The following is a 23,625-nucleotide window of genomic DNA, read 5'->3' on the forward strand; positions in this document are numbered from 1 at the left end:
GATGTCGCGTTGAAACCCTAGACGAACTGTACAGAGGACAAGTTGTTGGCTCAGATTTTAGAATTCTTAATGATCCTTGTCACCTTTAAAACCAATGTTATACCCCCATCACACCAAAGTAGTTCTCAATACGTTCGTGAAAATGTTGTCGAACGGGCCCCACCTGTGTATGAACAAAGTGGACGTAGTAGAAACTATTGATAGTCTTTTTACGAACTTTATGGACAGGCTCGGACGGGGAGGGTGCTAAAGATTTTATCCCGTCCATCCCGTCCTGCAATTAGTCGGATTGACAACGTACTTAAAACGAGAAAGACGTATTACCAACGGAATTGCCGTACTTCGAACCTACTAGGGACGTGTGACGACGTGGTGCAGTAGGACATAAATTTCAGTACGTCTGCACACCGACTGGGGCCGTTTGTTACTCGTTCATCCCATTCGGTGACAGACCCAATTTGACCGAATTGCGTTCTTAGTCAATCCTTATTCCGTGCAAATATTTTTCAAACCAAATATAAAATTCTGACGGCAAGGGTTGAAACTGGACTTTTATAGTCAGTTAACTGTCTTGCCTCGGGAAGATGGGCCATATGCAACCCACACATTCCTCCATATATTTTTCTTGTTTTGTTTACGATCAGTATCTTGATGTGATTTCAAACTAAATATGATAAGGCTTAATCGCTCTTGTTCTATTGAACACACGTTTTATTGACCGCCTCCACGATCTAGTGGTAGCTCGTCCGCTCAGAAAGGGGAAGGTCCGGGGTTGGATCCCCGGCCGCGTCATACCAAAAGACGTTAAAAGATGATACTTGTTGTTGCCCTGTCTGGTGCTCGGCATTGAGGGGCTGGTCGGCTCAGAGTCAGTATACTGTGTCTGAGTGGGGTAATCATGTTAAACTGCGGCATGGTATCTCAGTGGGTTAGCACTATAAATCAGCATCAGTCCGGAGTAGTACGAGCAGACAAGCAGACACACACACACACACACACACACACACACACACACACGCACGCGCACGCACGCGCACACACACACACACACACACACACACACACACACACACACATGCACGTCGCTATATAAGTGCACAAATCTGGAATGCGACTTTAAATCCAATTTCACCTCACCTTATATTGACACCGAAATGACCACATGTTTATTCATGACATTTGAATAATGGAAATCATCTTACTCTTGCAGGACATGTTCAGCAGGGATTTATACCACCTCCGCCCCCTGCTTTAGGTGGGTATAGATAGGATTAAATGTAAATATGTCCAACTGTAAGGCACAAAACACAGAATAGGAACTTTTACTCGTGTTCCGGCCATCAGCGAAACTGTGGGGAACGACCGTCTTAATATTTTTGGAAAAAGAATATTCACTGTTTCTAGACATTGTGCGCATGTTTCCCTTTTATTGGACATCAAATGAACAATGAGTGTATTAGTATTTTGCAAACGCGTTCCATTCCAAGCATGTTTTCCTAGAAAAATATAGGCTGCTTACAGAATGGTTCAGCTCCACAAAAGAGTGTTTTACTTTGCTCAGCGCTGTCTACACTTCTCTGGTCAACATCAACATTGGCCGAACTGATGGCCTTTTGTTGACAAGGATGATTCACGTATGCTGACGGCGTTGTATTACATGAAATATGTCGTCAAACCGTTTTCCTTTTGTTATACAAGTTGAAACAGTAAATGTACTAACGTTATAAAAGTATCGATGCTCACGATGTCAAACACTGGATTGTCTGGTCCAGACTCGATTATTTACAGACCGTCGTCATATAGCTGGAATATTGCTGAGTGTGGCGTTACACAACAAACAAACAACACGTAATACAAGTGTCTGTGAATCGAGAACAACCCAAATTTCACCAAGAATACTCAAGCAAGCGTCGGCCCCGTCTCCACTTTGCCAGAAAACCACGGCCTTTCAATACTGGTTCTACAGTAAGGTCACTATTGCATAAAACTTGTATACGTGTTGTTGCGTTGTCCAGTGTAAGTATGTGAGCTACATGGATGTCGCGTTGAAACCCTAGACGAACTGTACAGAGGACAAGTTGTTGGCTCAGATTTTAGAATTCTAAATGATCCTTGTCACCTTTAAAACCAATGTTATACCCCCATAACACCAAACTAGTTTTCAAAACGTTCGTGAAAATGTCTTCGAACGGGCTCCAACTGTGTATGAACGTAGTGGACGTAGTAGAAACTATTGATAGTCTTTTTACGAACTTTATGGACGGGCTCGGACGGGGAGGGTGCTCTAGAACTTTGAGTCTGCCCAAGATTTTATCCCGTCCATTCCGTCTTGCAATTAGTCGGATTGAAAACGTACTTAAAACGAGAAAGACGTATTACCAACAGAATTGGCGTACTTCGAACCTACTAGGGACTTGTTGCGACGTGGTGCAGTAGGACATAAATTTCAGTACGTGTGCACACCGACCGGGTCCGTTTGTTACTCGTTCATCCCGTTCGGTGACAGACGCAATTCACTACATTACGTTATTAGTCAATCCTTATTGCGTGCAAATACTTTTCTAACCAAATATAAAATTCTGAAGCTGCTTGCAACACGTTTCTACATGGTTCTAAACTTTCTTAGTAGGTTCTCATAAAATTCTCCTAGTTTTGAGTATGTTTATGCAGTTTTCACGCAGTTCTTTCTACAACCACCCCGTCTGAAGTACGATAGGACAAGCTAGGTTACACATACAGCTAGGGTTTCAGGTTCATCAGATGAGCTTGCGATTTCGGGCAGTGCGCATCGTTTCCTGACCGTGAAGATTTTCAAGATTTGTGCCCAGAAACATGGATAACTTTGCATACATTAAACATTGAATGTTGGTTTTATCCAATTTATCCTGAAAGCAGAGGAAGAGTACAAGGAGATGGTAGAGGAAGAAAGAAGGAGACAAGTAAGAAACTGTTGGGTGAGGAAGTGGCTGAAACCTGAGAGGAGAAAAGGTGTGGGACATTATCATCAGCTGATGGAGGAGCTCCCTCTGGATGATCAAGGGTCCTTCTACAACTTCTTGAGAATTACCCCACCCATGTTTGACGAACTTCTTGAACGAATCACCCCCTTCATTAAAATAAACAAGACACCAACTACAGAAAGGCTCTGGAACCCGGTATGAAGCTTGCCATCACACTGCGTCATCTGGCAATAGGAGATTCCTATGCCACCTTGCAATATGAATTGAAGGAAGCCCAAAAACGCAATATGCTTGTTGGTGAAACATGTCTGTGAAGCCTTGGTGATGGTGTTTAAGAATGAAGTCATCACATGCCCTGTTGACAGAGGAACTTGGGAAGAAGTTGCTGAGGATTTCCGCATGCGCTGGAATCTCCCACATGCCTGTGGTGCCCTCGATGGGAAACATGTTGCCATCAGAAAGCCTCCCAGACTGGAACCATGTACCACAACTACAAAGGCTTCTTTTCAGTCGTAATAATGGCCCTGATAGATGCTGATAACAAATTTATGTGGATAGATGTTGGTCTTTTGGAAGCCAGTCTGTTTAGCAAATGACTCCATTCATCTTCCCGAGGCAAGAGAGTTAACTGATTATAAAAGTCCAGTTTCCACCCTTGCCGAACTAGACTGATATTATGGAGTTACATTTTGGCTGGACGAAAAAGTCTAAGCATAGTCCAATCAAAATCGCGCACCGAAATCGAAATCTGGTTCGTAAGTTTTGTAATCAACGTGCTCATATGATTTGAAGCACTTCGCGATGTAAGGCCCGTTTTATCGCAATATAGATTTTGATTGTCGATCAGATCGTTTTGTCTGGGCGCCGTCATTTTGTTTGAAGCAAATGCAAGTGATACGAGAGGTGGAATCTTATTGGTCGATGGGAGAGTTATAGAGAGACATAACTCATAACAGCCACTGGTGGCGCTACGAGCCCAGGAATTCCAGCCTTGTTCGGCAAGGGTGGAAACTGGACTTTTAAAGTCAGTTAACTCTTGCCTCGGGAAGATGGACTACGTTGGACTCCCTCTGAACCTTCACCTTGGCCATATTCAGGCCGTCACCTGACTACAGAACAAATGATTGCATTTCTGGAGCCAGACGTGTGGTTGAAAATGCACTCTGACCCAGAGATGGAGAGTCCTCTTGTAAACAATGCAGCTGTTGCCAGGGACTGTACAGACCATTTTTTAAGCTTATGTGTGCCGTACCCGAACCCAAGCCATTCAAAACATCCAAGGGGATGCTGAAGATGCTGCACACATCCTCATCCCTGGTGCCTGGAGACAAGGTGCCAACCTGCCAGACTGCCACTTCCCACAGGGAGGAAACAGGAACACTGTTTTAGCCAAGAGACAAAGGGACTATTTAAGAGCAAATTTCAACAGCCCAGCAGGATGGGTGCCATGGCAGGACAGGATGATTGAACTATGAGAGCCATGATTGTCACACTGTTTGATGTTGAATTTTAGCTTATGGCTTTTTAACATTCTAATGTCTATTGGTAAAAAAATGTTCTGTTACCATCATTTCAAAATGTACATGAGATGTCAAGCTGTGGTGTAATGAAAGTTTTCTATATGAAACGTTGTTGTCTTAGTTGATTTAATCGCGTTTTCTACAATATACATGGCATTGTATCTAGACACATGCACAAAAGTTAAGCGCTACCCACCATATTTGTGAGCTGTAACTTTTGGCACTTAATGATGACTATTATAACGAGATGTACCATTGTCATAAGCCGTATATGTAAACCTCATGTGATGCAAAAGTTGTCCCAAAGCAAGTTTATCTTGTGTTCCAAAAGAATATGAGCAGAAAGGAATTTTACCGAAGACCAGAAATTGAAGGATTAGAAAACATTGAAAAGCTTTTTTTGTCATGTAACTGTCATGATATCAGCGGAACATTTCAGGTGTCACATAGACACCCTAGGGAGTGCAGAGTCTATTGCCAGGAAGTCAGGAACGTCAGTAACGTGTGTATGATCCACGGACATTGACCACAGCTTCAACCCTACGCCTTATACTCATTACAAGTCGTTGAATGCTTCTCTGAGGCAAACGGATCCATTCTTCATGAAGTGCGGCTTCAAGTCCAGCGAGATTTTGAACTCGGGGATCACGATGTCTGATTTTCCGGCCAAGAATGTCCGAGAGATGCTCAATTGGATTAATATCCGGACTACAGGCCGGCCAAGGAAGAGTGGCAATAGCTTCTTGACGCAAATAAGCCAAAACTGCCCAAGATCTGTGTGGTCTAGCATTGTCGTCCATGTAAACAGGTGTTGTCTGAAAGGGATGGTTGTCAAAATGAGGGACTACCACTGCACGAAGAACGGCATCTTGGTATTGTTGACCATTCAGGTTTCCACGAATTGTCACCAGTTGAAGTTTGCAGCCGAAGGAAACACAACCCATATCATGACAGACCCCCCGCCACTTGCTAAGGTCTTCTGGATGTTCCTTGGTGTAAAAACGAGTGTTACGTTGCCTCCAAACACGTATGACCATATGTAGCAGCATTTGACACTCGTCAGACCTATGGATCCTTCTCCAATTGGCCAAGTTCCATCGACTACGGGCACGACACCATATCAGACGATTCCGCATGTGCCTCTCAGTCAGTTGAGGACGTTTTACTGGTCTTCTGGGTTTATAACCAGCCGCTCTGAGGCGACGCCTTACGGTCATCGTCGAGAGTCTCTGATTGGTAATCCACTGCAGTCTTAAATCTGTTGAAGTGGCAAATGGATTTCGTCTGACTATCCTGAAAAGACGTCTATCCCCTCTGTTAGAGGTATTTCTTGGCCTACCTGACCTATGCCTGTCATTGACATCGTTGGTTTGACCATGTTTGACAATCAAACGAGTGATAACACTGTGATGACGACCCATTCGTCTTGCAATGGCCCTGCATGACATGCCAGCATTTTTCATGCCTATCACTTGCCATCTTTCAGCGTTCGTTAACTTTCTCCTCACCGTGCTGATTTTCAACCTCTATTGGAAGGGGTATCTCACACAGGAGCAAAATACAACCACGTGTCTGAAACTTCAATTTCACTATTTATAGGGTAGGGGAACTGCAGCAACACGTAAAGCACGCTTCCTTGTGGTATCTGGACAAATTTGGGTTCAAGAAACTATGGAAGCCTAATTCACCCTAATCATCATCATATTTCGTATTTCTGATTCCCACACGTGAAATCAAGAGACTATGAATATGGTGGCGCTTAACTTTTGTGCATGTGTATTTCTATGCACTGTCTTTCTGAATCGACTTCTCTTTGAAGGCATGATGTGTACAGCTCGGAGCCCTGAACTTGAACGAAGACTGGCTCTAACGCGCTCGGTATCCATAGGAGTCGGGCCAGGACGGGCCACCACGCGAATACACACGCACTAGGCACGTTTGAGATGAGGACGTGGTGCGAACGAGTTGGTCAGGTTAAGAATTAGTTTGAACTGGCTTGGACGCATTGTGAACGAGGTAGAACAAGGTTGAACTGGTTAAGAACGAGTTGAGAACGGCTACGGATGTGCTCGAACTGCTTCGAAACGTTGTCGCATGCGGTGCACTTTTACACGATCTGAACTGGATACATACGGACTGCAGACTGGCCATGAACGAGATAGACGTATTGAGGACTGCTTTTGAACGAACGCGCATCGTATTTTACGCCAAACTACGCGTTCTACAGTGATCACAGCCCGTTCTAGTATTTTGTTTAGAACGGGGTAGAACAACTTTGGTGTGATGGTAGCATAACCATCAAGTGTTTGGTCTTGTTAGGATTTTAGCTCGCTGTCACTCGTCTGCATATTGTTTCATGTATTATTTCATAATCACTCAATGTACGCCTTTTCCGTAGTCACAGTCGCTTGTCAGTGTTCATTTTATTCTGAATTGCTTACTGCCGCTAAATTGTGGTTTGTGTTAACAGATGTGTCTTGCAATAATATACAAATAGTTCTCTCGCGGGCAATACATTGTTTTATGTATCTTAACCTCGCAGCCATAAACCGTTTAAAACGTGTTTAAACGAACTTTGAGTTCAACTTATCGTTACTTGGTAAGAAATATATCACTTGTATGAACAGCATGTAAGTATGTTCTGCGTCCATTGTAGGTATCCCGAGACCGAGACCGGAAGCGCCGGACGCTCCAAGACCGAGACCGGAAGAGCCGGACGCTCCAAGACCGAAATCTCCGAAAAATGTGAAAGCATGAGATGAGATACACCTTACTTTCTGCTTCACGCCTCGGATCGCCACCTCATCGGAACTGAAGGGCTTTGTGGCAACTGTATAACTGTTAGATTTACAAATGTAATACCCCCTGTGGATTTAGATCAAGGCAGTTGTATGTTAGTACTGATTAGTTTACTGCCAGCTTTGCTAACTTGTGACTATTCGCCCGTTGGACGTGTCTCACGCTGTGTGAGTTCAATTTGTATCTGCTTACTCAAAGCCTTCATGCTTTATGAATTCTTAAACAGACAGACATATATTTTATTTAGTAATTTTGGCACCAAGGCCCAAAGTACAATGCAGTTTGCATATCAACATTTGTCATGATGTACATTAATAGATTTTAAAGTTACACTTTTTTTATTATAAAGGCTTGTTTTCAAACTACATCAACAGCATGGATGATATCATGACTTCCTCATATTTACCGTTAACTGACGGTCTTTAAAAATACCCTGCTACAAGGGGGGAAATGTACGAGTATATTTTTCACATATAAGTAAAACATGGTTTTCATCCTCTTCGCCTCCTTGTAAACAATTTGTACAAAAAGAATACAATATCACCGTCTGTGAACCTGCGTCATATACTCAACTCCAAAAGAAACGAGATGTTCGATGGGTGATATCATTAAACAGAAATTATGTAAAATTATAAAATAACTACACTTTTAAAAAGACGACGTTACCTTTTATTTTACATGGTAACATTTCCCAACACGCGACTTGTGATAATTGCACGCACGTCTCTGGACAACAGATAAAACGTGTAACACTCCTTATTACCAGAAGGTTTGAGAAGATTGAAATTGATTCATCGGACACCTTGTTATCTGGTCTCAAACATTAGCTGTTGGTTTTGTAGTTTGATTTTAAGTTTGACATAAAAACACCCTGTCCCATCTAACTCTGGACAACTGGAAGTTGTTTGATCAAGGTTACAACATTCCAGGCCTCAGTAAAGCTTTCAACAAGTTTTATGGTAGACATGTTGAGGACATTTCCAAATTTAACGCATCAGTGACAAAATGATGTCAGATGCAGTTACCTCTTTGACATGTACCATATGTTTTTTTAAGGTGAACAATTGACTTGCCTTTGGATGTGTGTGTTACGGGTGGCACCGGTGGGGAAGGATACACTCACGCTTTCGCAAACACCGGGTATCATCACTTTTGAAAGTGATTCATATAGTCGAAAGGGTTTTGTCGCTTTATTTACTGAAGCTGGATGGAACATGCCACGAGTTGGCAGACACATTGATGTCCATCATTCAACAACTTACATGACCAACAGTGCAGATTATCGTCCACTAAGTGACCGACAGCGTGTGACGCTCGATAGAGAAGATCAGTTGATGGTGACGTCACATCTACGCGATAGAATCCCACGTGCAACCACAGCTCCTCAAATGACTTCTGAGACTCAACAGACCAATCAGCCAAACCCGTTTCTGAATGTGATTCATTTAGACTATGTTTTCAAATGTTGCCAATTTTGACTTGTTTCTGTTAAAAAAATCATTTTTATAGCATGTAACTTTCACCGCTTCAAATTCGCGTTTCTGTTGAAGTTGAGTGTACATTTACATTAACATTGTGTAAGGAAATTCCCAATTTACAATAAGCTCTGATTTAACTTTTATCTTTAAACTAATTAAAATATATTTCAGTTCATAAGAATCGTTTTACTTGGCAGTCATTGCTGAGATGAAGTGATAGAGAAATCAAGGGCAGGTATTTCTAGTTCGCGAGAACCACAAGGCTAGGCCCAGGGGTTGGTGTAGCTTCACCGAAATGCGTGCCCTGGAGATACAGAGGATGGCAACTGTCCGGATTTAGAGCTCAATTTGTGGGTTCTTTCCATGCTCTCTGATTCATTGCGTCAGAATTAAAATGAAGTGTACATAAAATCTCTTACACACCTTTCACTGTCAGCCCTCGTTTCGCCGCGCCTACCGTGAAGACCATGGAAATTAAGATTAAACCGCCGAATCTGGGCCTCCATGTTATTTTAGATTGAAGAGTTTCACTTCCTCCTCTAATTCTGTTAACCTGCGATTGTAGTCAAACGTAAACGTCTCGAGCTTGTCATTGAGCGATGTGATCTGAGCCTGAATCGATTTTAGCGTTATAGAGATCAGAGAGGGTGATGGGTGGACTGTCCGAGTTATCTGTCACAACACACTGGCCAGATACATTTTGAGGGATGTTCAGGTCTGAATACTATCTCCCGATATTGTAGCTGATGTAGGTGGTCCAGGATTAGGACTCTATATTGCCCGCGTTTAGCATCAAAGTTAATGACTGTAAAACTAAGCAGGGACTTGGACCGCGAACCGCCAGGGAGATGTACACCGCCACACACTGAACGGGGTCGCCTGCTACGAACGGAGAAACACCCAAGTTTTTTTCCCTCCACGGATATATATCAATATACATACGAAAGTCTGGATTCTTAGCAGCAGGTTATCGGTGAAATTTCTGTCACAATCCTCTACTATTAGCCTCACACAGCAAATTCAGCAGAGAGCAAAAAAACAGCCGCCATAAGGTAATCAGGTGACTCACTTAAATCCTAAAACTTCAGTTGGTGTATCTTTGTCAATGCGCCTTAATGCAATCGGAGTGTCTATAATTTATATAATCATTTTTCGACTTCTCACGTGTGTTTACCCCAGCATGTTCGCTATTCATGCCTTTTGGGCAACTACGAATCGCTTTCTCGCGTTACTGTACAAGGCCGAAGTGTGTGTGTGTATGTGTGGAGGGGGGGGGGGGGGGGTTGCAAATATTCGTACAAGTGTCACTTGTCCCCAACTTGTATTTTCATGATTCAAATAAAACTGCTTTTCAAAAACAAAAAAAAACCAGGCCCCTCGGCTGGCTATGGCACTGCTGTAGCGTTGGCAACGTTATCGTAATGACAGCCATTATGGAATTCGATATGAACATGCACATACAGATAGAAAGTTGCCCGCTCGGAGACCCTGCTGTGACCTTGAACCTGTGATTAATCCGATAAATTGTGTGTTTATGATCCCTGTAATAGTATCATTGAAAAGGTATCACGTCCGATTTGAAACATGGCCGCTTTGGCATCCATCTTGATGTCAACCATTTTGTATTGGAATATATACAGTAACTAAAGTGTTTGTTAAGAAATGCAGCTTTTTCTTCATCTCACACGTCGGTGGAATAGCTTTAATTGATAACTACATACAGTTTGTGATAGATCCTTGATATTGTGTCTCTAGGAATTGCTTCCATAACTCCTATCCAGTTTTTCATTGTCAGTGTGTTACGTACTTAGGTTCTAGTACTTTTAAACTTTGTGTGTTGCCTAAGACTGAAAGAAATACAAAATACGAATGTACATGTAGCGTTTCCTGAAACGAACTGAATAAATACTGTTATTCAGTTTTAAATGGTTGATACAAAAACTCAAGTTTGACAAATATAGTACACGAACCACTGCAATTAAGGTAATCACAGTGATAATCTAAAAAAACGTGTGTTTTTTATTTTTTTATCGCGTTATACAAGGCTTTCAGTTCAGGAATAATCCACGTCATCTGGAATGAAGGGGTTATGTTCACCTTGGTCTTGCTGTGCCACCTGAGACTGATGTGACTAATCGTGACGTCAGCATTAAGGGTTGTAATTCTAAATACTCAAACAACAAAACCCTTTCCATAATCATAAGACATATCTGTTAAAAGCATTTGCTTCCGTCACAAACACATGCAAAGGCAGGTTTATTGTTCACCTGAAAAAGCACGGGAACGTATGGTACAAATCAAAACATGAAGCTGCATTGGACATCTTTTTTTGTCACTGATGTGTGGAATTTCGAAATGTTCACATGTCTAGCATGAAACCTTTTGAAAGCTATACTCTTGAGCAAGAGTTGTATGACGCTCTTTGAAATATTCGTGCAAAAGGCATGCTAGATTTTACCTCAAACTTTGTGACTTGTAGATACCAAAGGCTGGAGCTGGGGCTGCTCGACTTCAAGGGACAGTTGACTTGTTTGTTTGTTTGTTGTTTAACGTCACACTCAGCAATATTCCAGCTATATGACGGCGGTCTGAAAAATAATCGAATCTGGATCAGACAATCCAGTGATTGACATCATAAGCAACAATCCACGCAATTGGAATACGATGACATGCATCAATCAAGTCAGTGAGCTTGACCACCCGATCCCCTTAGTCGCCTCTTACAAGCATAGTCGCCTTTTACGGCAAGCATTGGTTGCTGAAGACCTCTTCTAACCCAGATCTTCACGGGTCAGGACAATTGACTATTGGAACGTCAACACCGTTTTTCATTCAGTCCTGAAGATATATTTCCTTCACTCTGAATCTTTAAGCAAAGACCTCAATATTAAACAGATAAGGCCATTTAACTGGTCTCTTTTTATTTGTAGCATAGGTTGGCAAATCAGTGGAAGGGAATTGGCTATTGGACCATTTTTGAAATGATAAAACATGTTACCTGCGATGACACACACAAAAAAATTGTTTGAACACCACATATGATACATGGCACTAGGGATTGTGTGTTTTGAAACTTAAAACTGAGAAGATCAGAGTCTTTAATTCATCCACACATTTGGAGATATAAAACGGTCTGGCGGACATTGCAGGCTTGAAATTCGAGGTAACTTGACCACATGCATCATGTGACATTGAGTGTTATTTTGACATGTCCACTGAAACAATTATCTTCCATGTATGGGTCACACACTGAAATATGTCATGCATGTAATTACCACCAACGGAGAAGGAAGTTCGCTCAGCCAGGAGAGGAGATTGTGATATCAGATGGAACTGGATAATTATACATATCTCAAATACAATGATCGGATATTGGTGATCAGTAGCTAGGACAAACGGACGCATCATGCTGAGTGCAGTGTTAGCACTCTTTAAACCAATTGACGCACGGGTCATCCCAACTATTATCGTTCGTAGATTATGGTATATAAGGTAGGTGGAATGAATTAAGAGTATTACTGCTGACGTTTGTAAAGGAACAAACACGAGAATGTACAACGCAACACTTGTCCTCAGCATTGTTTTCTGTTGGAATGTCATTGGTAAGTATATTTCATTTTGCTATGGTCGTACGAGAGGTGAGGTGAAATTGGGATTAACGTCGCGTCCAATATTATTGCACCTGTATAGCGACGTGTGTTTGTGTGTGTGGCTGCTTGTACTAGTCCGGACTGATGCCGATTTATGGTACTAGCTCACTGAGATACCATGCCGCAGTTTAACATGAATATCCCACTCAGACACAGTATACTGACTCCGAGCCGACAAGTCCTTGATTTAGCCCCTTAATGCCGAGCGCCAAACAGGGTAACAACAAGTACCATCTTTTAACGTCTTTTGGTATGACGTGGCCAGGGATCGAACCCCGGACCTTCCGCTCTCCGGGCGGACGCTCTACCTCTAGACCACGGGGGCGGTCCTGGTCCGACGTAGAGGCATATAGTTAATATAGAAAACTGCTGTGCACAAGCTCCTTATTCGAGAACCTTGTACGTAATACTGATGGACAAAAGTAATGCAACAACGCAATATGTTGGAACATTATAGTATAGATACTTCACACTGACAAAATATCACACAGCGAAATCAATGTATGTCCGTTACTGGCATTTGCCAGTACGTACGGGATGCGATGTACAACTATGCTTCACCGTTTATAGTCTTAAATTATGTGATGGCCTAGTCATCCCAGGCGCCGCAATTCGCTGTGCAGAGTTGCGTCCCGTCGGGACGCCAGAAACCTATGATTGTGGGTTCGAATCCCGGTTCTCCCCAGTTATGTTCCTAGGTTTTCGTGGGTTTAACCAAAATGGTTAACGTCGGAGACCTGTATCACTTCGGGCTATCCTCTCACATTAAGCTCACACGCCGTGATATAACCGGAATACTGTTCAAAGCGGATTAAACCCTCACGTACCCACGTATTTTATGTCAATATATTTTCCCTAGGTGTAATTAACATGGCGTTTCAAATTATGTTTGAGGAAATCAGAAAATAATGATTTATCGAAATGTAGACATTATCGTCATATCACCCTTTAAACGTCATCAAACTTCCATGCTACAGGGCGGTCGGGTAGCCTATTGGTTAAAGCGTTCGCCCGTCACGCTGAAGACTCGGGTTCGATTCCCGACATGGATACAATGTGTGAAGCCCATTTCTGGTGTCCCCCGCCTTGATATGGCTGGAATATTGCTAAAAGCGGCGTAAAACCATACTCACTCACTCACTCACTCACTCCATGCTACAATTGGCGGTACCTGTTCACGACTATTTCTCACACACAGTATTCGGAGCCACAGTGCCTCACCTACCCGGTGACATGTCGGGAGCCAACGGACAAAGCATATTCGACTTTGACAAGAACGAAGACGGCGTTGTTAACGGCATGGAGCTGTACAGCGTGTTGACCTACCTCGACGGTAGACTCGGTTACACACCGAAAGAGGCCAGAGTCATTCTCCAATTGGCCGATACTGATGGGGATAACCAACTGGACATTTCAGGTCGGGGCAATCCTCCACTTGTTTTTATGCAAAGGAATTTTAATATAGTGCATACCCGTCAACAATTTCGTGTTATATCAAAATAATAGTTTTATCTTTTCTTATAACAGTGATTTTTCATAATATCATGAATATGTTAATTCATTAATAACACAGTTCATGTGTATTAAAAATGATAAATAAAAGCGACAAAACATTTTCAATAATCATCAGAAATTTCTGTATGATTTCGACTATATGATAAACATGAATTTATGAATCAAATAGTGAAAATGTGACCCACCCTTGGCATAACAAACACATGCCAAGGCAAGTCAATTATTCACCTGAAAAACACAGGGACATATGGTAAATAAATATGAACGGATGATACATTTAAAAGATGGTACTTGTTGTTACAATGCCTGATGCTCAGCAATGAGGGAATAAAGCATGGGTGGTTGAAAGTCTATTTAATAAATGCGAGTGGGGTATCCATGTTAAACATGGTGTCTCACTGGGCAAAGCACTTCAAAAATCTGGACTAGTGCAAACAGCCATACGCATACCTGTATACACATCGCTTTAAGAGTGCAATAATCTTGAACGCGACATTAAACCCCAATTCCCCTCAAGTCTCCTCTAAAAATATGAAGTCGATATTTCACTTGAGTTAATATCACGTCATGCCGCATAAGCCTTTGAACATGTGCCTATTCCTGTTTATCAAATTTCATGACAAGTCATTGGACAAGACATGAAAAGGATCATCATGTAATCCATATAGCTCACTGGAGTATATCAATCTGCCGATGTGACGAATATTGTACAGTAATAAATCTATTCAATAGCGCGTTTCGGGGCGGTGGGGTAGCCTAGTAACTAAAGCGTTCGCTCGTCACGCCGAAGATACGGGTTCGATTCCTCACATTGGTAAAATGTGTGAAGCCTATTTCTGAAGTGATATGGCTGGAACAGTGCTAAAAGCAACATAAATGCATACTCACTCACTCACTCACTCACTCACTCACTCACTCAATAGCGCGTTTCGGTGTGCAATATTTCTTGGTAGATGAAAACGTTAGTAGTATAAGGGAAGATATTAATAACTACATTTTCTTTTCAGATCTTCTGCAGTTGTCCATGCTTGTTGAGACAGAATCACTTCAGCACAAATGACAAGTTAAAAACATATATCGTATGTAACTATATTTCACATGTATTTGTATAGTTAAGAAAATATACTTTAAAAATAAAATAGTATTTTGCCCCAGTACTGTCTCTAGTTTTATTTGAGTCAAAACACAATCAACGCGGGTGGAACACACCTAGGCGGTTTGGGTTGCCAGACGCGGTGCTGTAGCTGGAATATTGCGCACGTGTTAATGCTTGCTTTACTGAGCCAGTGAACATGTTCCGGTCGGAGGAGAAACTTGAACTACAGTATAGATAGAGGTCATCACGAGAGTCTCGTTTGGAATGGTAAATATCCTGTAATAGGAATAAACCTGACTGTATTTTGCGACATAATTTCATCCTCAAGTTCATCACAAACGTATTTACATCTCTCACAAATGGTACTTAAACATTGCAGGTTTTCATGGAAAGTGCAAGATCGGGTTCAGTGACCTATGCTTGCCGTAAAAGGCGACTTTGCTTGTCGTAAAAGGCGACTATCGGGATCGGGTGGTCAGGCTCGCTGACTTGGTTGATGCATGTCATCGATCCCAATGTCGGGGATCGAGGCTCATGATATTAATCACTGGACTGTATGGTCCAGACTCGATTAATGATAAACCGCCGTCATATAGTTGGATTATCGCTGAGTGCGGCGTTAAACAACAAACCAACCAACCAACACATTAATATATCCCGTGCAACAGGAATGACATGGAGAAATGCTGAGTATGGACGTGGCGAACAGACAATCCAGGAAGAAAAGCTCGTGATTTCATTAAAATGAACAGACTGTTTCCAGCATGATATTTCATTGGCGGCCTACGCGAGGTCACAGTTTGTTTAACATTGATAAAACGATGTCTTTTCCGCAAGACGAACCACAGGTAGTCACCATAAATAAAGTCCAACCAAATCAACAGTCCCTCCCTTATAGAAGCCGTAACGCAACTTCGTCACAGGGGGACCTGCATCAATTCCACGAACCCAGGTCATCTCGTTCAACGAACTATTCCTTCCGTTTATTATCGGAAGTCGTATGTTTCCACAATCCAAAAATCGTCCTCGGTAAATGACACTTCCAAATATAATACTTACAATTCTTTGTCGTAGATCATTTACTGGACGTCAGACAAATTAAGCAACGATGGGTGCGATGACTTGCCTCAGAGGGCTGTTCTGAAATAGTAGCACATCTAAGTGAGCAAGACCTCCGACCTGTCAGACAGCACTCTGTTGTGTTTTAGATCATGTGAGGCCATGCTGACATGCAAAAGGTTGTATTATGACATACTGCTTAAGGCATAATGGTTTAACAGAAACCTGGTTTGGACATACGGCACCAGTTTACGACGCCCAGTGTGATAATAAAAGCTTAGTTCATGTCGCATCATAAATATCACGAAATAAGGGCCATATTCACAATACAAATAGGTAGTGATAGATTTATGGAAATCAGAAATGTCCAAGATGCACAAGCGTTGAGCATAAGGTTTTGCTAAGGTATGCTTGGACCCCTAAGGAGATTAGGTCGTCGGTGTCCGTACACAACGTGTAGACAATTGGCATCTACCACCCCATAGCTGTTTCTGGAGGCACGCCTGATCGTTCTGTATGGAAACCATAGATACTACTTGCAATTGATTAACTCGTGATGGTCTGACCGACTTCCATATGTATGTCATGTGCGATATACTTGAGCTCCATCGTATTTGGTTTCTGGGATATTTTCACAAATGCCTACAAAAATGAGAACAGATGTTAAGTTGAATTGCATCAGTAAGTGCACTTAATTGTACCGGCTGGGGGACATCGTGATCCGTGGCATTGTAGATAGGAAACGACAATGCCAGAGAATAACCAGTCTCGATTATCCGACGAAACGGATTCTAAAAGGCAAAATGGTGAAAACTATGTGTAGGGATCTTAGGGATGACATCAGATGTTCGCGATTAGGGTTAACATGTCCTGCCTTTCGGTAGCACCCGCCACTGACGCAATTTTTTACAAAAAAGTATGTTCTTTGCCTCTAGCACATCAGGGCTCCTGTCATGTCACGGTGATATGTGAACAAACCAGACAATCAAGTGATGGAAATCAATTAGGATGATATGCTGACTGATAAACAATTGGCACCATACAGCTGTCACGTCCATCTAAGTACAGGGGGCACGGGTGGCCGGCCCAGTCGTCTAGGGCGCCGCGATTCGCTGTGCAGAGTTGCGTACCTTTGGCACGCCAGAAACCTATGAATGTGGGTTCGTATCCCGGTTCGCCCCGGTTATGTTTCTAGGTTTGTCAGCACCATACCCGTGCTCGTGGGTCTCACCGAAGTGGTAAACGTCTGAGACCTGCATCACTTCGGACTTTCCTCCCACATTAAGCTGACACGCCGTGATATAATTGGAATACTGTTAAAAGCAACTCACTCACTCACTCACTCATCTAGGTACACGCTCATTAGTTCATTATTTTATTTTAAGTACATTTAGATTTATTCATACTGTTTACTGTTTAACGGGTTTTGGATTGCACCAAAACAAGTTTACGTTAGAGATACATTTTCAAATTTATAACATGAGTGACAAAAGAATGATGTCCAATGCAATTTTATATTTTGACTTGTGTTATTTTTTCATACCCATGTACGTGGTTTTGAAAGCAAACGGGATGATACGATCACCCTTTCGCGAACACTGTTTGATAGTGGGTAATAAACACATGCTTATTATATATATTGTAGTCAGAATTGTACCCTGTACTTTTGCCGCTTTTATTTTGTAAAACGGCAAATATATAGGATAAGTAGATACCAACCAAACAACCAACCAAACAACCAGCCAACCAACTAACTTACCAACTAACTAACTATATATAAAAGATATGCCCCCGATGAGACTCGTACGCGGTAAAAGTTAAAAGCGCCAGGTAATTAAAACTGTGCTCAATTGTATTCCACTTATGCAATTTTCTATATATTGTGCCTATGAGTAAGACATTTACTGTGCTCTCTCTCCCGCTCTCTCACTGTGCTCTCTCTCGCTCTCTCGCTCTCTCGCTCTCTCTCTCTCTCTCTCTCTCTTTCTCTCTCTCTTTCTCTTAAGATAGGTAGGTAGATATACTGACATGTACGTAAGTAACGAATAACTACCGTATTCGACGTAATAAGCGCCCACGGCAATATTTGCTAATTTATCGGCTAGTGAACAATCCCAATTAGCACCCCTTCCGATTGATCAATGTACACAAGACTTATTTATTTCCGTATAATACGCACTCGTGTGTTATATGTACCCTTAATGATGGGCAATAAAATTCTGAAAAATATATCTGTCGTACACAAACATTTTAGACTGTCAGCATAAACCACGAAATTTATCTTTCAACTCTGGTTTTTTCATCAAAATAATATTCTAATAAGAGACCCCTATTTCTAATTTTGAGAGTGTCCGGGGCGCTTATTACGTCGAATACGTATATAAATATAAGTGTATTTTATGTGTACATTACTTGCTTGATTCAGCTGTAGTGTGTTCGGTACACAGCCAGCAAGAAACTACAGAGTTGCCCTTTTATTATCAACCTGAAAGTCAAAACGGTTTATGTAGAATGACAGTACAGACACGACACGCCGGTCAGGTAGACACTCATCCGGTACAGATCTATCAATACGACATCGGGTCGGCTTTGCACACCGCCACCCAAAACTTACCAGCCAGACAGAGGCGTAGATTGTTGTCAGTTTGTGTGATAGTGTACACTGACATTTGGCATAACGAACCTTCCACAAGATCATATCAGAACAGTGATGAGATGCCACGTGTATCTCCGATCTAGATTCAGTGATTTCATATACATGACACAATAAATTCACCACCAAATGTCAACTGTTCGCCGAAAGCATTTGTATTTCTCAAAGTTCAACGTCTAAGCTCGTAGACGCACGTAAGGTCAGGCACCTTTATACTCCGCACATGGTTGAGATTGGTGAGTGAAAGAATAATGTCTAACACGTTTGTCGAGATTTTGGGTTAATATGAAATGATTTCAAGTTGTAGCGAGGACCAATATCCACTCCAATCAGTCTCGACAAACTATGCCAAACGCCTCGCACAGCCCTCACATGGAACCGTCTGGGAGACTTGTTTCTGATAACATCAACACATGCTGATGCGTCTGGAACCTTTCGTAGACTTGTCAAAACCCTTACCATATTCATAAGAGATTTCAGCAGTGTCTATTGTAGATTTCGACTATGTCGTGAGCACTATCAAAAAGTGGTGATACCAGGTTTTCGCGAAAAGGAGAGCGTACCCCACCGTTCACATGGAAAAACACGGGAACATGTGGTACTAGTCAAAAATAGGGAACTGCATGATTTCTGTCATGAAATGCGTAAAATTTGGAAATGTCCTCCACGTGTGTACCATAACACTTTTTGAAAGGTTTACTGAGGCCTTGAATGTTGTAACCTTGATCAAACAACTTCTCAGCAGTTTGATGCCGCTTTTTGAAATCCTCGTAGAAAGAGCTTGCTCGGTTGTACCTCTACAGTTTTAAATGTAAACACAAAAGGCTGGAGCTGCTGGAATATTGCTCGACATGAAGTGTAAGTTGACTATTAGAAAGTTGAAGTCATCCCTCTTGTAATACCGCCTTGTTGAGATTACTTTGTGACACTTTATGCATACATCTGAACATGAAACAGATGGGGCGGTCCCACTGGTCTTCTTTATTTCAAGTTCAGGTGGGTTAATCAGTGGAAGGGAATTAGTCACTTGATGGTTATTAAACGATATCATGATCATCCATATACTTGAAGCTTAAACCTCTTGGCCAAATTACCTTGTTTTGACTTTGCCATTCCGAGCAGAAATTCCGATTCATATGCATAAAGGTGAGGTGAAATTGGGTTTAACGTCGCGTCCAAGATTATTGCACTTATATAGCGACGTGCATGCACGTGTATGTGTGTGTGTGGCTGCTTGTACTAGTCCGGACTGATGCCGATTTATAGTGCTAGCTCACTGAGATACCATGCCGCAGTTTAACATGAATATCCCACTCAGACACAGTATACTGACTCCGAGCCGACCAGTCCTTGTTTTAGCCCCTTAATGCCGAGCGCCAGACAGGGTAACAACAAGTACAATCTTTTAACGTCTTTTTGTATGACGCGGCCCGGGATCGAACCCCGGACCTTCCGCTCTCCGGGCGGACGCTCTACCACAAGACCACGGAGACGGTCCATATGCATAAAGTAACAGATCAACAAGAAGGGGAGCACAATACCTACTTCTTGCCACAATGTCTTTCCCCAAAACTTTACATAGGTGTTATCAGTTTGGAAATCCAGTATTTCATGTGTATATTTTCTCACACCTATAAAATACGCATACCGATTGCTATGTAGAGAACTGTTGAGGCAAATCAATGGTACGAAATACTTTGGAATTGTATGGAAATGCATTATTTATCAATACCTAAATTCAGCATTATATGTACCCTGTTCACCAATGTGTATATGGTTGAGATGCTTGCGTCGACTTCCTATCATGTCTTTGTTACTTGGGGGCACGGGTGGCCCAGTCGTCTAAGGCGCCGCGATTCGCTGTGCAGAGTTGCGTCCTTTGGGCACGCCAGAAATCTATGATTGTGGGTTCGAATCCCGGTTCGCCCCGATTATGTTTCTAGGTTTGTCAGCACCATACCCGTGCTCGTGGGTTTCACCGAAATGTTAAACGTCTAAGAGTTGCATTACTTCGGGCTTTCCTCCCATATTAAGCTCATACGCCGTGGTATAACTAGAATACTGTTAAAAGCTGCGTTAAACCAAACTCACTCACTCTTCGTTACTTACACCTGGTATGATCACTGACGACATTTACACCAAACGCATGACGGGAAATGAGATAATCATTCATTTTTTGCCGATTTGAACGTTGTACAGAAGCCCATTTTTATAATGTCCTTGTATGCGACTTTTTATTATGACATTTCGAGTACCATTTGTTTCCTACGATGACAGGACATATGCCGTCATATACACTGTGGTAAAGTTTAGTTGAATCAAAGAGCAAAGATCACAACAGCAACTTTCGCCCCCCATCAAGTAAATATACCGCACATGATTCTGATCACTTTGTCAGATTACGGTAAACTACGGTTATAACGAACACGCTTATAACGAACTAACGGATAAAACGAACTAACTTTTTTAGTCCCGGCTATCTGCTGTAGTTATGCTGTATATATGCTTATAACGAATTACGGTTATAACGAACTAAAGTTAGTAGTCCCTTTGAGTTCGTCATAACCGTAGTTTACTGTATTCTCATTCATATGTTTGAGTGTTCATTGGGCGTGCACGTTAGTTATGGTTCCGACTCACATCTCTCACATAAACACTCACATCAACACTCACATCAACACTCACATCAACACTCACATCAACATTTATTAAGCCATACGATGAAAAACATAATTATCAAAATGATGGTGTAGTTTCAAAGGATTTACAATTTTAAATATTTTTTTATATATCTGAACCTCCAGGCTTTTTAAATTAACCATAATGGTTTGAAAATTGAAAACGGTTATGTCGTACAATACTTACCTGTACACGTGTACAAGAACAAGTCGGGAAGAGTCTAGTTCCATGGCGTCAGACATGTGGTTTTCGGCAGAGTATGTGTGTCTTTGTGCTTATATAGAACATGTTCTTCACAGAAAATGTTCAAAGCATCAAACAACACGACCGTTGCCCCTGAGAATGCATAGTTACGTTACATAAGGTCGACGCTATGCACGTGAACGTTCAATCAAACCAAAATTGTTCAGAAACACTTATTGGAGCAACGCAAGCAAAGTTTACAAACACTACAACATGTCGACCTCATATGTATCGGAGCACTGAAGCTTGATTGTCTTCTGTTTGAGACTACAGCATGAGTCACGGGCCACAAACAGGTCAGAGAGCAAAGACCACTTAACAATGTGAACACGGCGTGAAATGCCAATTTCGGTGTGTGAGCATATGATGGCGTTTGTTGAGAGCAAAACATTCTATCTGTAAAACAAATGTATACATGGTCTGTTTAGTTATTCAAAGACATGACCTTTAGTAACAGGAACGCACCTGTTTCTTGCTTTGTTGTTTCAGGGTTAGATTGAGGTCGTTAAAGACAGCCATGTGTCCGACTTGGCTTATATACAGTTATATACCCTCCTTCGCCGAGCGCTGACTTCTCCTCTTGCATAAGACCAACAGAAAACGAACTGTCAGCATTGTTTACGCCTGAAGTAATCACAGTGATGTGGCTTTGGGTGTTTGGAAGAATGTGCATTGTCCTGGATGCTAGTCTGACGAGGTGAAGGTTAATCAGATTAAAACAAGCAGCATCAGATTTGATTGTGCACACAATGCTCACTTATAAAAATGACATGCTAACTATGTGACATCTTCACACATTCACACACTCATCGCTATCACACTACCCGTGAATAGGTCTTAGGCAACCCATGCTTGCCGTAAAAGGTGACTATGCTTGTCGTAAGAGGCGACTAACGGGATCGGGTGGTCAGGCATGCTGACTTGGTTGATGCATGTCATCGTAATCCAACTGCGTGAATCGATGTCATGATGTCAATCACTGGATAGTTTGGTCCAGACTCGATTGTTTACAGACCGCTATCATATAGCGGGAATATTGCTGAGTGCAGCGTTAAACAACAAGAAACAAACAAATCATTGATAGTTTTAGAACCTGGTCATATTCGGTACATAACACTGTGACACTGCTGTTCTCTGGCGACAGAAAACGGCAATTAATTCAATTGCAATTCCATTCAATACATTATTGACACTGTGTGATGTGAGGGCTGTGTAGAAGCCGTTGTTAAACAACGAGTATCACAACTGAGGATCCTGCCTAGAGACAACAAAAGGCAACGCTATATGGTGAATGAGTCGGAGTAACGCTATAGCATTACAGTTATATTAGGAGGTTTGACCATTTGCTATTCCTCTTGAGGAGGTCTGATCTCATATCGAAAAATATTGTCCTCGGAAATTCTTGCCAATATAGTTATGCTTCAGACTGTTTCAAAAAAGAAATTTCCTGCCTAAAAAATGAGATTGTTGGAAGGTGCTTTTCTTAAAACAAACAGACTCATAGTTTTAAATAAAAAAATACCTTAAGCTTGTTTTGAAGCTGTAGCTGAAATATATCTAATCTTGATACAAAAAAAACATAGAAGACAACTTATTGTTTAAGTCCAGGATAGTCACCCTCTATTCATTCAGCCACAAAACTTATGTCAAAAGTGGAATCGTTGCTTCATTTTTTATTCAACCCCAATTAAACGACGAAATATCTTCATTATGATTGCTTAGGTGTGTCACTCTAGATGTGCTGCAGAAACACCACCTGTTTTGTACATACGTGCTTCTAGTTCCATCACTGCTAAACGTGTACTATGGCATGTCAGTGTAACAGCTTAGGTCAGTGCGGTATGACACATAATGGCTACATGACTACCCACATCCTTACTATTCCTGGTATTTAAAACAAATATTCTTTGTTTATTTAAACCTATTTTAACGTATACTCCACGTAGCACGTGGTCTTTCGTAAGAACGGGGTA

The 23,625-nt window shown here is 41.8% G+C and overlaps 2 protein-coding genes across 3 annotated transcripts in view; both read left to right on the forward strand.

The window, feature by feature from the left end:
* Positions 1-1,489, forward strand: part of LOC124113945 (proline-rich antigen homolog) — a 48,395-nt gene extending 46,906 nt beyond the window's left edge. For both annotated transcript variants that reach the window (XM_048397078.1, XM_048397079.1), the window contains exon 6: positions 1,211-1,489. In XM_048397078.1, coding sequence (XP_048253035.1) covers positions 1,211-1,269 — 59 coding nt within the window. In that variant the 3' untranslated portion in view covers positions 1,270-1,489. The remainder of the gene's footprint in view (positions 1-1,210) is intronic.
* Positions 1,490-11,489: 10,000 nt separating this feature from the next.
* Positions 11,490-15,068, forward strand: LOC124113943. Its single transcript, XM_048396691.1, has 3 exons — positions 11,490-12,359; positions 13,606-13,824; positions 14,930-15,068. The coding sequence occupies exons 1-3, from the start codon at positions 12,308-12,310 to the stop codon at positions 14,980-14,982; spliced, it is 324 nt and encodes a 107-aa protein (XP_048252648.1). The 5' UTR covers positions 11,490-12,307; the 3' UTR covers positions 14,983-15,068.
* Positions 15,069-23,625: the final 8,557 nt, after the last annotated feature.

The sequence above is a fragment of the Haliotis rufescens genome, unplaced genomic scaffold, assembly GCF_023055435.1.
Source record: "Haliotis rufescens isolate VD_foot unplaced genomic scaffold, xgHalRufe1.0.p SCAF_16, whole genome shotgun sequence".
Taxonomy (NCBI): Eukaryota; Metazoa; Mollusca; class Gastropoda; order Lepetellida; family Haliotidae; genus Haliotis; species Haliotis rufescens.